At 35.6% G+C, this 14,518-nt stretch overlaps 1 protein-coding gene across 4 annotated transcripts in view; it reads left to right on the top strand.

Annotated features, from left to right (window-relative positions):
* The window catches only part of SNCA (synuclein alpha), a 138,083-nt gene extending 131,378 nt beyond the window's left edge, over positions 1–6,705 (top strand). For 2 of the 4 annotated variants that reach the window (XM_007184097.3, XM_007184096.3), the window contains exons 5-6: positions 3,860–3,940; positions 6,120–6,705. In XM_007184097.3, coding sequence (XP_007184159.1) covers positions 3,860–3,940; positions 6,120–6,152 — 114 coding nt within the window. In that variant the 3' untranslated portion in view covers positions 6,153–6,705. The remainder of the gene's footprint in view (positions 1–3,859; positions 3,941–6,119) is intronic. The other 2 variants (XM_007184095.3, XM_007184094.3) reach the window with 1 other exon arrangement.
* Positions 6,706–14,518: the final 7,813 nt, after the last annotated feature.

The following is a 14,518-nucleotide window of genomic DNA, read 5'->3' as shown; positions in this document are numbered from 1 at the left end:
AGATGTTTTCCCTGCCACGTAGATGACGCTTTCAGATAAACAAAAAGTTCTCTCTGGTGAAAGCTCTCTTTCTGGTACAGGCCTCTAATCTACGTTCTTTTAGGCAGTTATGGAGGATGTAAAAAGCTCTTTCTGAGTCTGCTGGGCCTCAATTGCCTTCAGTTCACATTAATCTACCTGCCACATTTTAGGGTGCTTACTATGCTCCCCTTCAAATGCAACCAATCACCACCACATAGACTCCTGTTTCTTCTACAGCCTATTCACTTCTCCCAACCCAAACCTGGATAATTTCAAAGCAATACCTAGATATCTTATTTGATATAAAAACATTTGATTATTTTTTTTAATTTATGGACTTTAAGTAAAACCCAAATATAATATCACATTTTAAAAGTAAACAGTAACTCTTTAATTAAATATCCAGTCAGTGTTTAAATTCCCCCATCTCATATTTGTTTCTCTTTTCTGAAAACAGGATTCCAAATAAGAGTGAAATAAGGTGCTTAAGTTGTAATTTTCTAATGCTCTCTGAAGTCCACTTTAATCTATATGTTTCCCCAAACTTTTGTTTTTCTTGCAGTTTATTTGTTGAAGTAGTTATTTGTCCTGTATCATTTCCCACAGTCCAAAATTTGCTGATTGCATCCAATGACGTGCTAAGGTACAGTTTGTATAGGAAAGGCAAGATACATGTTTGATGGTTTTCCTGTGATTACATTTTTCCTGGTCAGTTCTGGTTCTGGTTTCTTGCTTCCATTATATAATCTATCTCCTACCTATGCTGTGCTTTCCTCATACTGCAGCGTCCTATTCTGACCACTGGGTAGCACTTCAGTGAATATTTAGGGCCAACAGGCTATGTGTGAAGGATATGGTAGGATGGTGAAATTATATTGCAGCACAAGACTGGATAGAAAAATAGGAAATTGAATATCATACACCCCTGTTCTTAAAGGATTTTGAGTAATTATCTTTTATTCTGCAACTTCATCCCCACTATTTCCTTAATCCTCACTGGTTTCTCTAGCCATGCCCTCGAGGTGGTTTCTTTCTACACACTAGAGAATTCATCAGTGTTTTGATAAACAAAGGCAATTCTCACTGTGCTTTAACTAATGCTTTTTGTTTGTTTTTTCCTTCTGGGTAAACTTTGATAGTATGAAAGGTATAATGGCCCCACAGAGCATACAGTGCTTCTGAAAAAACTTCTTTGATGGGTTTCAGCAATCAAATTATAAGATAATTTTGTTTAGTAGGAATAGACTCTTAACTGGGTCTTAAAGGAATAGGCAAGGCATAGTCAGGGACGTGAGAGAATGTCCTATTTCTCAGTTTCTGAAATTTATAGATAGTTAAAGAAAACATTCTGAATGCCAAAATTCTTTCGGGGAAGAAGCTCAGGATAGTGGTTAAGGGCAGAGTCTGGAGTCACCTCTGCTAGTTTGAGCAAATTACTAAACCTCTAAAGCCAAATTTCCTTGGCAAGATGTGGCTAAGGATAGCCTGCCTCATGGGAGGTCTATGAGCTATTTCCACTTCATGTAATACAGTTTAAACCTTAATGATAGTTTATTAATATTAATGTATTTTTATCTTAATGAAATCAATAATCTCATTCACCAGAGAACAACACATAAAGTCTAGCAAACTTGTGAAAGCAACACATATTCATTCATTTAGTGAGTAAAGATACCTGAAAGTATAGGCGTCTTCTTGTGACATGTTGATACTTATTGACCATCCTGGTATTTATATTTCACTTGTTTCCTCTTTTTCCCATTTATTTATGTGTCTTTACTTTTGTAGCTGACTTTCTGTCTCATCACTTATTTGACTTCTTTTTAAATATTATATTAGCATTTCCTCTGTGGCTTCTCAAATCCTTACCCACAAGTGATACATATTTTACTTTATAAACTGTAGATATTTGGAGTATGGTTTTAAAGATTAGGTAAATACATGCTCAGAAATACATATACTTTTAAAAATAGCAGTTATTATGTACTTGCAACCTAAGTAAGTCATTGTTTAAAATTAATAGGGATGGATTTCACTTGATCCCAATACATGATCAATCTAGCCAAAGAATTCACCAGCAACATTGACCATTACTTGGATGACCTTTGAAGAATGCAACAGACACACCCAAATACACAAACACACACATATCCAATAACATTCACCAGTCTTAGTTGTATAATTAGCACCTCATTTGTGATAGAAAGCAAGTCAGTTCTGCATATTTACTTGTCCAGTCTATATCAAAATCTTTTAACAAATTGGTTAGAAAAATAAATCCCTAAAAGCTTAAAATGCAAAGAAACAGGAAATTTACCTTATTTTCCTCATACTTGACTATCACTAAAAGTTATCTAAATGCTAATGAGAGGACTAATGATGTCATTGGCTCCTCCCAATTTAAAAGAGGTATTGCTGCCCCATTTTATCACTAAGGCTATTTGATGCTTAGAGAAAGCTTAAGAAACTTGTTCAGCATCACAAAAGATCTAGATTCTGTAGAAGCTAGGATCTGAACTCAAGTCTTGTGATATTACAGCCCTGGTGTCTAGCCACCAATCAGCAGAACCTATGTTCTTGACTTGAACCAAGAGGTGAAACACTGAAAACAGTACCTTTACTCCATGTTTAGAAGTAAGGTATTTTGGGGATGGTTTATATCTTATTTAATTCATAAATAACTTGGACTTTTTAAATTTATAGAACAGGAATTAGGCAGAGCAGGACAATCTATAAGCTTCTCTGCCCAGCTAATGTAAGAATGAGCTTTAGTTTGACGTTTTCTCACCGTCATCCATTTCCTTATCCCTTTCCCTACCTGTCAGTATTTTCAAGATGAAGACATGGGGAGATGTTATTTACATCAGGCATAGTTTTAAACAGAAGCCACATTGACTGAGGGACTGTTTGATATCTTTGAGCAAGTTCATATAGGCTCACATTGCCTCCCTGCTCTTTTAATTTTCAACCACTTCTTTTTACAATTCCTTTTCTGGAATAAATGCAAAGCAACAAAAGGTATTTAATGAAGAACACTAATAAAACCATGACCACAACAGGTTGAATTTGTGGTATCCTAAGGAGAGATAATTGGAAAACTGACCGAATAGTTGAGTTTTCTTCTGCCAAATATGTATGGTTTCAGTCTTGAAATTTGTTTTTTAAATTTGTTTCTTTGCCGTTATTAGAAATAAAGTATAAAATATGTATGCTTTTACATTATAAATGGTTATATAAGTTAAAAACTTACAAAAAAGGTAAAAATACCATGCATAGCTACCCAACAAAAAGTACTTTTAATATTTTGTTGTGCCTTCCTCCAATCTGTTTCACCTTTGTATCTGAATTCTACCTAGGCTGTATCCATACTATATACAACAACATTTATATACTACTAAACATTGTATCATAAAGAGGTTCTTATTTTTTATATAATTTTTATGTCATAGTAATAGATGTTTTCATAATCTATTGAATTGTTGAATGATAATTTTCCTAATCCTTCATCATCCATTGAGTATTTAGGTTAACAATTTTTACTGCTGTCATTGATCCTGTGAGAAACACCTTTGTTCTCTAGCTTTGGACTGTTTCCCAAATGGTGCATTACTTGGCCAAAAAATTGTACATTTTTAGCGTTAATAACACCTGTTGCCTCGATGTTTTACCAAAGGCACTGCATAGTTTAGAATGCCAGCAGTGATGCTAAGGAGTGCCATTTTTATTACATCCCTTCCAGTACTGTATATTAGAATTTTTTCAAAATATGATTGTGATTTTTAAAAGTGAATAATGGTACCTCCTCAAAGTCTTTGAAGGCTTTTCATTTAAATTCTAGAGTGAAGGAGCCTCCCAGGAAGGAATTCTGGAAGATACACCTGTAGATCCTGACAATGAGGCTTATGAAATGCCTTCAGAGGTAAGAGTTTATACACATGCAACTCCGAAAATAAATAAGAGTTTGAGTTGGGTCCCATAATCAGTACCCCAAATCTGTCACTGTCAGATTCCCCTTATGTTTGTCCTTAAAGAGAATGACTTACTCTCTAGATGCGCAAGTTAGCCACATCCAGGACATGTATTGTGTGGACACCTTTCAAGCTATGAATGGTTTTTACGTTTGTAAAGAGTTTAAAAAAAAAAAAAAAAAAGGCAACAGCACGGATAGAGACGGTATGTGGCCCACACAGCCTAAAATATTTACAACCTGGCCTTTTACAGAAAGAGATTGCTGGCCCCTACGTTGAAGAATTATTTTACTAGAAACTTTACCTTCTAAAACAAATGCCAAAATGGAAAGTTAGAGAAGTCAACTAAATGCCATAAGTCGTAATTATTATTTGCCATACATTCCTAGTGAGATGTTTGCATAGTAAAATAAAAGTTACTCAAAAAAATTAGAGAGTAGAAATATGATAAATGCATAGTTTGCAATAATGGATACATTTCAGTCCAGCATTGTAAACAGCATACTTTAATTTGAAAGCAAGTTTCTTTAATAGAAAAGGTATCACAAGAGAAATTAGAAAATACTTTCAGATGAATGAAACTGACTCAGGAAGAAATAGAAAATCTGAATAGATTTCTAATTAAAAAAGAATGAATTATTAAAAAACCCAGCCAGGGAGAGAATTCCAGGACCAGATGGCTTCACTGGTGAATTTTAACCAAACATTTAAAGAAGAAGAAATACCACTAATTGCAGTTAATGCCAATTAACTTATCATCCAAAAAATAGAAGAGGGAGCACTCCCTAACCAATTCTATGAGAACAATATTACCCTGATATCAAAACCAGACATCACCATTAAAAGTTGAGTTAAAGTGTGTTGTAGTTAGGTTTTTCTTCTTCTTCATGGCATTATTAAAAGGCATATTGATAATCATTCCATTTGCAGAAATTGAGCTTAAATTATTTGCCTAATTAATTTTACCAATATTGGGGGGTCTTTTTATACATGGCACGATGCTAATAAACACTATAGAAATACAGGAAGAGTAATTGCTAGTACCAGGATGCAAGGAGTTTACAGTCTAGTAGGTTTGAAAAACAAATACAAGTGTATCCCTTCATTTATTCATCATGATACCCTTAACAAACATTATTGACTGCCTTTTATGCACCAGGCATCACAGGGGCAAAAATATACACGATGCACAAAAAAGGTTAACATTTTACAAGATTTCTTTAGGTCAATCAGGAGAAGTTTTATAGCAGAGGTGGTAGTGATCTGCGTGGGAAGGGGTGGGAGATATGATTGATAGGCCAAAATGAAGGGAGGACATTCTAACACAAGGAAAACTCCAAGGCATGCATGTCTGAGAGTGCATGGGGATATGTCTGAGGCACAGTGAGTAATTTAATGTGGTTCAAGCTTTGAGAATAGTGACAGATGAAGGCTGCAGAGATGGGTCAAAGACAAATTGTAAAGTACTGGAAAAACCTGGCCATTTAAGTTTGTACTTCATTCAGAAAGCAGCTTGAGTTATTGAAAATATGTTTTTAAGCAGGATTCTGATATTATTAGAGTTGTTTTTTAGGAGGACTAATCTGGCCACTTTGGTTAAGACCATCAATATTTTTATTGTATATGTTACCCAAGTATTATAGGGGGAGAGGAGGAGCTTTGAAATAGTAATAATTGAAGCCACAGATGATGATATTCCCAACTGGGAAAGTAAAAGGAGAGAAAATGTGACTTGCCTTTAAATGTTGTAGAACCAAATCAATCAGGTGATTTCTTAGAAAGAAACTAACAAACACTTTAGTTGAAGAAAATGAGAGCCAGATAAGATAGACCGGCTACTGTGTCCTACAGGACTAGGTCATATGATTATTAAATGGTGCATGTGGAAGTAGAAATTCAGACACCCTAACGCTGACCACAAGAAGAATAATTCACTTTTATATTTGACAGGAAGACAAAACTATTAAAAAGAAAATTATACTGGATGTAGCAGAATAGTTCCAGAACTGTTAAGACTATAACCTTTATTCAAAGTGGCAAGCCATGTCCCATCTCATTTGCCCTAAAGCCCTGATTACTGGTCACTTATACTAAAACTTCGTGTTGTCTTTCCGATTTTCCTGTTATTAGGAAGGGTATCAGGACTACGAACCTGAAGCCTAAGAAGTATCTTTGCTCCCAGTTTCCTGAGATCTGCTGACAGATGTTTCACCCTGTACAAGTGCTCAGTTCCAGCGTGCCCCGTCATGACATTTTCTCAAAGTTTTCAGTGTGTTTTGAAGTCTTCCATCAGCAGTGATTGGAGTATCTGTACCTGCCCCAACTCAGCATTTCGGTGCTTCCCTCTCACCTAATATATGATAGCAGGGTCTCTGTGTGCTGTGGATATTGTGGCTTCAAATCTAAAATGTTAAATTAAATTAAAAACACCTAAGTGACTACCACTTATTTCTAAATCTTCACTAATTTTTTGTTGCTGATGTTGAAAAATTGTGAGTGATTTACTAGCATATACTATAAGATTTTAAGGTGTCTTTTAATGATTCTAAATATATTGATGTATTGTGAAATTTAATACATACAATACTTAAATACGTGAGCATGAAACTATGCACCTATAAATATTAACTATAAAATGTTAGTTTTGTGATGTGTTTTCTTATCTTGTGTTTGTATATAAATGGTGAAAATTAAAATAAAATGTTCTCATTACAAAAATCTTATTTTTATCCCATCTCACTTTAATAATAAAACCATGCTTATAAACAACATGCAATGAGAACTGACACAATTAACTTAAATATAAAGTTGTTAATGGCCATTTGTAGGAGGATAGATTTTAGAGGAGTTTAAAAAGACGAGATGAAACATTAATCCTTTATTGTGGGAATTCCCTGAAGCAGCACTGCCCAAAATATGTTCTGATGTGCACTAGTACCTTAAGAGGCCTTACTAAAAAAGTGGGTTCCCCTCCTACACTGTTAGTGGAAATGTAAGTAAGTTGGTGCAGCCACTATGGAAGACAGTATGGAGGTTCCTCAAAAAACTAAAAATAGAACTACCATATGATCCTGCAGTCCCACTCCTGGGCATATATCCAGACAAAGCTATAATTCAAAAAGAAAGATATATATGCACCCCTGTGTTTATAGCAACTGTTCACAATAGCCAAGACTTGGAAGCAACCTAAATGTCCATCGACAGATGAATGGATAAAGAAGATGTGGTACATATATAGTGGGCTGGCCAAAATGTTTGTGTGGGTTTTTCACAAATGAACTTTTTGGCCAACCCAATACACAGCCATAAAGCAGAGTGAAATAATGCCATTTGCAGGAACAAGGATGGACCTAGAGATTATCATACTAACTGAAGTAAGTCAGAAAGAGACATATGATATCATTTTGTGGAATCTAAAATATGACACAAATGAAACTATCTACGAAACAGAAACAGACTCACAGACATAGAGATCAGACCTGTGGTTGCCAAGGGGGAGGAGGAGTGGGGAGGGATAGAGTGGGAATTTGGGGTTTGCAGATGCAAACTATTATATACGGAATGGATAAACAACAAGGTCCTACTGTATAGCACAGGGAGCTATCTATATTCAATATCCTGTGATAAACCATAGTGGAAAAGAATATGAAAAAGAATGTATATATATGTATAACTGAATCACTTTTCTGTACAGCAGAAATTAACAACACTGTAAATCAAAATCAACTATACTTCAATAAATCAATAAATAAAACAAAAAAGTGGGTTCCATAGAAAACAGAAGTGTAAGAAATGATACTGACTACATCCTCTTTAGGTATTCATAAGGCACATTAACGTTAGCACATTAACGGCTCTGAGAGAAACTGCTTAACTTTAACCCAGGATTTTCCTTTTTTAAATCAAATCTTTTCCTTCCAGGAAGTACCTTTAAACATCTCTGGGAACTACCAGAGAATCGCCTTCATGTCTCTAGATTTATAAAAATCTCTTGGACTCCTTTAAATTCTGGTAAACATATGAATTCTAGGATATTTCTTTAGGAAAGGTTTTTCTACTTAGGGAAAATCTGTTAATTCCCCATAGGTGCTGACAATAAACTTGAATGTCAAAAGACCTACACAAATCAATAATTTTTTTTAGCTTTTTAATTATTCAGGAGACAAATGGCATAGCCCCTTTAAAAAGTCCCCAACAGAAAGTATAATTTTAAGAAAATATTCTAGAAGTGCTAGGCAGCTCATATGTAATCATGAGTGATCTGATGTATATTAGGCATTGGCAAGGAAGGAAGGCAGAATGAATATGACTATCAGCATGATCACCACAGAAACTTAGTTTTTTGCCTAATTGGAAAGAGACTAGAGTGTTAAGCTGCTGTGTATGTAGTCTTAAACTGCAGAGAAGCGGTTAAGTCTCTTGTTTCATTAGATACATTCATGAGGAAACCACATGGAAAATTACAGCCTTTCTGTACAAGAAGCCTTCCAGTACCAATATGTGCATAGAAAATACCACGGGAAGATATACACCAGTAGTGGTCGTCTTGAACCAAGCACTTAAACAAAATGTGTGCAAGGCACGTAAGCCTTTTCAGGATTCTTGTCTCACAGCCACTGCGGAGACAACTACCTGACAAGTGGCCTGAGGGTTAGTCTGCTCCCAGGCTTATTTTGCAGACATCATCCCCCCAAGTCTGAGTTATTCAGCCTCATATGCTCCATGGGGCTTTAGCAAAACAGGTCAGGATGGGCTTTGGCCACAATTGGCAGCACAACAGTCTAATGCATGGTTTGGCATTCCAAGTCGGATCTTTTTCAAAACCTCCCACCAGTATGAGATATACTCCCTGTCCTTCTGGCTCATCCAGTGGCTAACTATTGGATCGGCACACACAGACACATACACACGCTTCAGAACACCCATTAGCTCTCAGGGATAGTGCTTTCCACATCCACACTGCGGAAGAAAAAAACGCAATGTTCTAACTGAAAACTTGACAGGTTCCTCCGTCCACCACACTGACACCACACTCTTTTTATCTGGGATGAGTTCATCCCACTGTGTTGTTTCTGTCTTGGGCAGGAGTACAACAGGGCTGGTACTTCCGTGTTTGCTCTGTCCCTGGAATTTAAATTGGAGATACTTTTTTTTTTTTATTACTATGTGTCAAATATAGATGTAAGTGATTTATCAATAGTAACTTGTTTAATTCTCAAAACATCTCTAAGTTCCAGTACTATCCTCAGTTTATATATGAGCAAACAGAGGCACCTGCAGGCTAAGTAATGTTCTCATAGCCACAGAGCTAAGAAGTGGCCAAAACAGAAGTCCAATCAATATGGGGCCAGAGTCTGTGCTCTCAGCCCCTAGGTCACATCATCTCTCAGAGTGAGGACATACAACTATGTCAGTAACCCCCCAGAAGTCTAGAGAATGGGATCGTAGCCTTGCTTTTCTAGATATAATTATTAGTATATTTCTAGCCTTCTTCAGGCATCTATGTCTAGAATAAGTCATATTCATGTATACGGACATTTATTTCTAATTCTAGGAGAAATTAGCCAGCTCCTGATTACCCTGAATGATCCTTCCTTATAACTAAACTATGCACATCCTGTTGCTAGAACTAAGTTATTTATTTTCAGTAGAAGATAAAAATATCAACATAATAACAGTAGTCCACTGTAAGGCAGGCTTTTTCATCTTCCTATTGCATCATGGGTACTTAGCTTCTGTCAAATGACAAACATACATATATATAAAGTATAAATAAAACTGTTCAATTATACATATTTATTAATGTGATGGCTGAATTTATAAATGAATAAACTGGAAAGTGAATGAAATAATAATTTATATTTTTAAATTATATTAAGCCTTGATTTTCTAGGTATATTTTTTGATATAGTAATGCTCTATTTTATCCTTTGAGTAAACCTAGATTTCAGAAATCCAAATGCAATAGAATAGCTATAACACCAAAACTATTTCTAAATATTATTTTAGTTCCAATATCTCCTGTATAATTATCTAAGATTTTCTTTAATGTTTCTTTGCTGCTACAACACTATCTTTGATTATTTAAGATCCAGTGGTACAGATGGTATATTGGAAGCAGTTAAAAAGCATTCCTTCAGAAAGTCCAGTTTGAGCCTCTAGTAGGTTTTGCTGATATAATATACTTCTAAAGTCAGGAAGGATTGCACAGTGGATTTCCAAAGTTGATCCTGCAACTATAGTTAATACACTGGGCTAGCTCTTCTTATGAACCTTATGAAAATGTATTCTCAGACTCCCTTAAAGGTCAGTGACCAGAAATTCCCACTGTTTCTATGGCAACACAGCAAGATACAGTGCCTTGGAAATGTGCTGCATTTTAAATAGGTTCCTCTAGGGCTTCCTAACTGCCTTTTGCAGGTAGACTAAATACCAGGTTGCTTTATATCTTGCAGTGAGATGAAAGCTAGCCCATCTGTAAATGTCAAAGCTAAACTGGGCTCCAGTAAAGTCAAATCTAAACAAATATAGTAGCAAGTCTATGTGTTTATCTTAGAAAAGAATACAATATTCTTTTCCAAAAATAATCAGGGGTGCTTGCTTAATTAGGTTGGCAGGAGTAGTAGTGAGGATCCTGGATTCTAAAAGTAGACTATGTAGGTTTGACTCCCAGTTATGTCATTTACTACCTGTGTTACTTTGAACAATTTACTTAATCTCTTGGTGTTTCTGTTTCCTTGTCTGTAAAAATGCAGATGACAATAATAGTACCTCGTAGCAGTGTTGTGTGGATTAAATGAGTTAATATAAGTAGAATGCTTAAGACTATGACTTGCCTATGGTAAGTGATCAATGAGTCAGTGATGCTATTAGTAGTATTAGTACAAGTGGTGGTGGTAGTGGTGATAGTAGTAGTAGTAGAGAACACTATTTTTAAAGATAAATAAGAAATATTTTAAATGTGTAGATATATTCATTTATATATCCTAATATAAAAGTTATAATAGCCAATGCAATCTTAAAAAAGAAGAGCAAAACTGGAGGCACCATACCCCCTGATTTTAAGCTATATTACAAAACTATAGTAGTCAGAACAGTATGGTACTGGCAGAAAAACAGACAGACAGATCAATGGAACAGAATAGAGGGCCCAGAAATAAATCTATGCATATAGGGTCAGTTAATTTACAACAAAGAAGCCAAGAATATACAATGGGGAAAGGACAGTCTCTTCAATTAATGGTGTTGGGAAAACTGGACAGCCATATGCAGAAGAATGAAACTAGACCACCATCTGACACCATACACCAAAACTAACTCAAAATGGATGAAAGACTTGAATGTGAGACCTGAAACCATAAAATTCCTAGAAAAAAACATAAGCAGTAAGGCCTTGACATCAGTCTTGGCAATTATACCTTGGATTTGACAGCAAAGGTAATAAAAGCAAAAATAAACAAGTGGGATCACATCAAACTAAAAAGCTTCTGCACAGCAAAGGAAACCATCAACTAAATGAAAAAGCAATCTACTGAACTGGAGAAAACATTTGCAAATCATATATCTGATAAGAGGTTAATATCCAAAATATATACAGATTCATACAGCTCAATAGCAAATAATTCAATTGAAAAATTGGCAGGAAATCTGAACAGGCATTTTTCCAAAGAAGACATACAGCTGGCCAACATGTACATGAAAAGGTATTCAACATCACTAATCATCAGGGAAATGTGCATCAAAACTAGAAGGAGATATCACTTCACACTTCTTGGAATGGCTATTATCAAAAAGACAAGAGAAAACAAGTGTTGGCAAGGATATGGAGAAAAGGGAACCCTTGTGCACTGTTGGTGGGAATGTAAACTGGTGTAGCCATTATGGAAAACAGTATGGAGGTTCCTCAAAAAATTAAAAATAGAACTGACATATGATCCAGCAATCTCACTTCTGGGTATTTACCCAAAGAAAACAAAAACACTAACTCAAAAAGATAGATGCAGGACTTCTCTGGCGGTCCAGTGGTTAAGACTCCACGCTTCCACTGCAGGGGGCATGGGTTCGATCCCTGGTCAGGGAACTAAGATCCCTCAAGCTGCGGCACTGCAGCCAAAAGAAAAAAAAAAGATAGGTGCATCTTCACATTCATAGCAGAGTCATTTACAATAGCATAGATATGGAAGCAATCTAAGTGTCCATCAATAGATGAATGGATAAAGAAAATTTGGTATATACAGTTGACCCTTGAACAACATGGGTTTGAACTGTGGGAATCCACTTATATGTAGTTTTTTTTTCAATAGTAAATACTATAGTACTACATGATCCACAGTTGGTTGAATCCACAGATATGGAATCGAGGATATGGAGGGTTTGATTATAAGTTGCATAAAAATCTTGACTGTGCAGAGGATGGGCACCCCCTAACCCTTGCATTGTTCAAAGGTCAACTGTATGTACAATGGCATACCATTCAGCCATAAAAAGAAGGAAATCTTTCCATCTGTGACAACACGAATGGAACTTGAGGGTATTATGCTAAGTGAAATATATCAGACAAAGACAAATACGGTATGATCTCACTTATATGTGGAATCTAAAAAATAACCCCCAAAATGGAACTCATAGAGAATAAATAGGTGGTTTCCAGAGGTGGTGAGTTGCTGGGGGGGGGGGGGTGGCGGGGTGTGGAATGGGTGAAGGAAGTCAAAATGTACAAACTTCCTTCCAGTTATAAAATAAACTAAGTCATGGGAATATAACGTACAGCATGGTGACTACAGTTAATAATAGTATATTGTATATTTGAAAGTTGTTAAAAGAACAGATCTTAAAAGTTCTCATCACAAGAAGAAACATTGTGGTAATGAATGTTAACTAGACTTATTGTGATCATTTCACAACATATACAAATATCAATCTTTATGTTGTACACCTGAAACTAATATAACACTATATGTCAATTATATCTAAATAAATAAATCATACATAAATAAAACAGTAATCAGGATTAGGATGATGGTAGAGCCACTCTGGAGACTTGAGCAGAGTCTATTTACTAATAGCTATGGGAGGATTTTAATGGTTTAATAACCAGTATGAATATTCACAGAATATCACCTAGCATCAAAGAAAGTTACTCACTACGAGATAAATATGTACCAAATCCAAACACTGTATTTATGGGACACATCTATCTTTAGACCCAGCTATACTCATCAAGTCATACATCTTCACATCCAAGTGAGATGTGTTTGATATTTATATTTATATGATATATTCATATGTTCACTATTTTTGGTTCTGGTCACTAGAAAAAAAGACAAGCATGTATATATATATATATATATATATATATATATATATATATATATATAACTCACTAGTCTAAAACAGATATTATCAACCACAAAGGAGAAAAACAGCCACTTGAATTTCCATCTATTTCCCAAATCTCATTCATTTCCCATTATCTTCCCCCATACTCCTCTCACTTGGTAACTCTCATTTTTTACCTAAAAGGAGGCAATATTTTACATGAAAATGTCTGCATTATAAGAGAGGTAACAGAAATACCAACAGTCACAATGGAAAAACATTGTTTCTTTCCTCTTTGTCTTTAGCAAGTCCCTAGGATCACTGCTGAAAAAAAAGCAAGTGAGCTGGTAAGATGCTTGCCAGGGTTCTGTGCTGTCAGATCATCCTCGGCAGCATGCTTAGAAATCAATCAGTAGGACAAAGCACACTTGTCCTTTTACCCACCGGACTGTCTGAAACAGCCTAGGGAACAAAGTTAGAGTGGCAGAAAATTATTATTCAATACTACATTTTATAACAATGATCAACTCTTGGGGTAAAAATAACCAAGGACAAAATCCAGACAGATGAGCATCTAGAACATATTTTTTTTGTCATATAAGGCATCACCCAGATCTCTAGGAGAAATGATCAGGGCAAGTCTTGAGAGGCTGCCAAGCATTTGTAGTTCAGCAGGACAGACTCCTGCTGTTGAAGATGGACTGCCATGTTGAATGATGAGAGATCTGGCAAGTCTTCTTTGCATGCTTCCCCAGCAATCAGCCGTGGGCACCCCCAGCAGCTTGTACCAAGGTTTTAGCTAGGCCATTTGCCTGAGAATGATGAGTAAAAGTATGAAGCTAAGATAAAAACCTTTTCCATAATTTTCTTAATGTCATCAAAACCAAAAAAAAAAAAAAAAAGATTTAAAGCATTTGTGTATTACATATTGTTAATAACTGATGCTGAGTTCTGATTATCAGAGCAATGTTTGGAGATGAAATATTGTTGGATAGTTGGTGTCATTCTGAAAAAGATTCTAGTACAACTCAAAGCCATGTCAGTCACGTCTAAGAACAGCTCTGCAAATCAATATTAAGGAGTGTTGATCTGGCTGCTTTGTCACTGTCCTTAGTGAGAACAGACATTCAAATGCCTCAAACCAACACTCTTGGTTTTTCACTATCATACCTAGTTCCAGGTCATTAGACATAGTTTTTAGTCATCGTTTT

The sequence above is a fragment of the Balaenoptera acutorostrata genome, chromosome 5 (assembly GCF_949987535.1).
Source record: "Balaenoptera acutorostrata chromosome 5, mBalAcu1.1, whole genome shotgun sequence".
Classification (NCBI taxonomy): domain Eukaryota; kingdom Metazoa; phylum Chordata; class Mammalia; order Artiodactyla; family Balaenopteridae; genus Balaenoptera; species Balaenoptera acutorostrata.
Note: the sequence above shows the minus strand (reverse complement) of the source record. Positions and strands in the feature narration are given on the sequence as shown.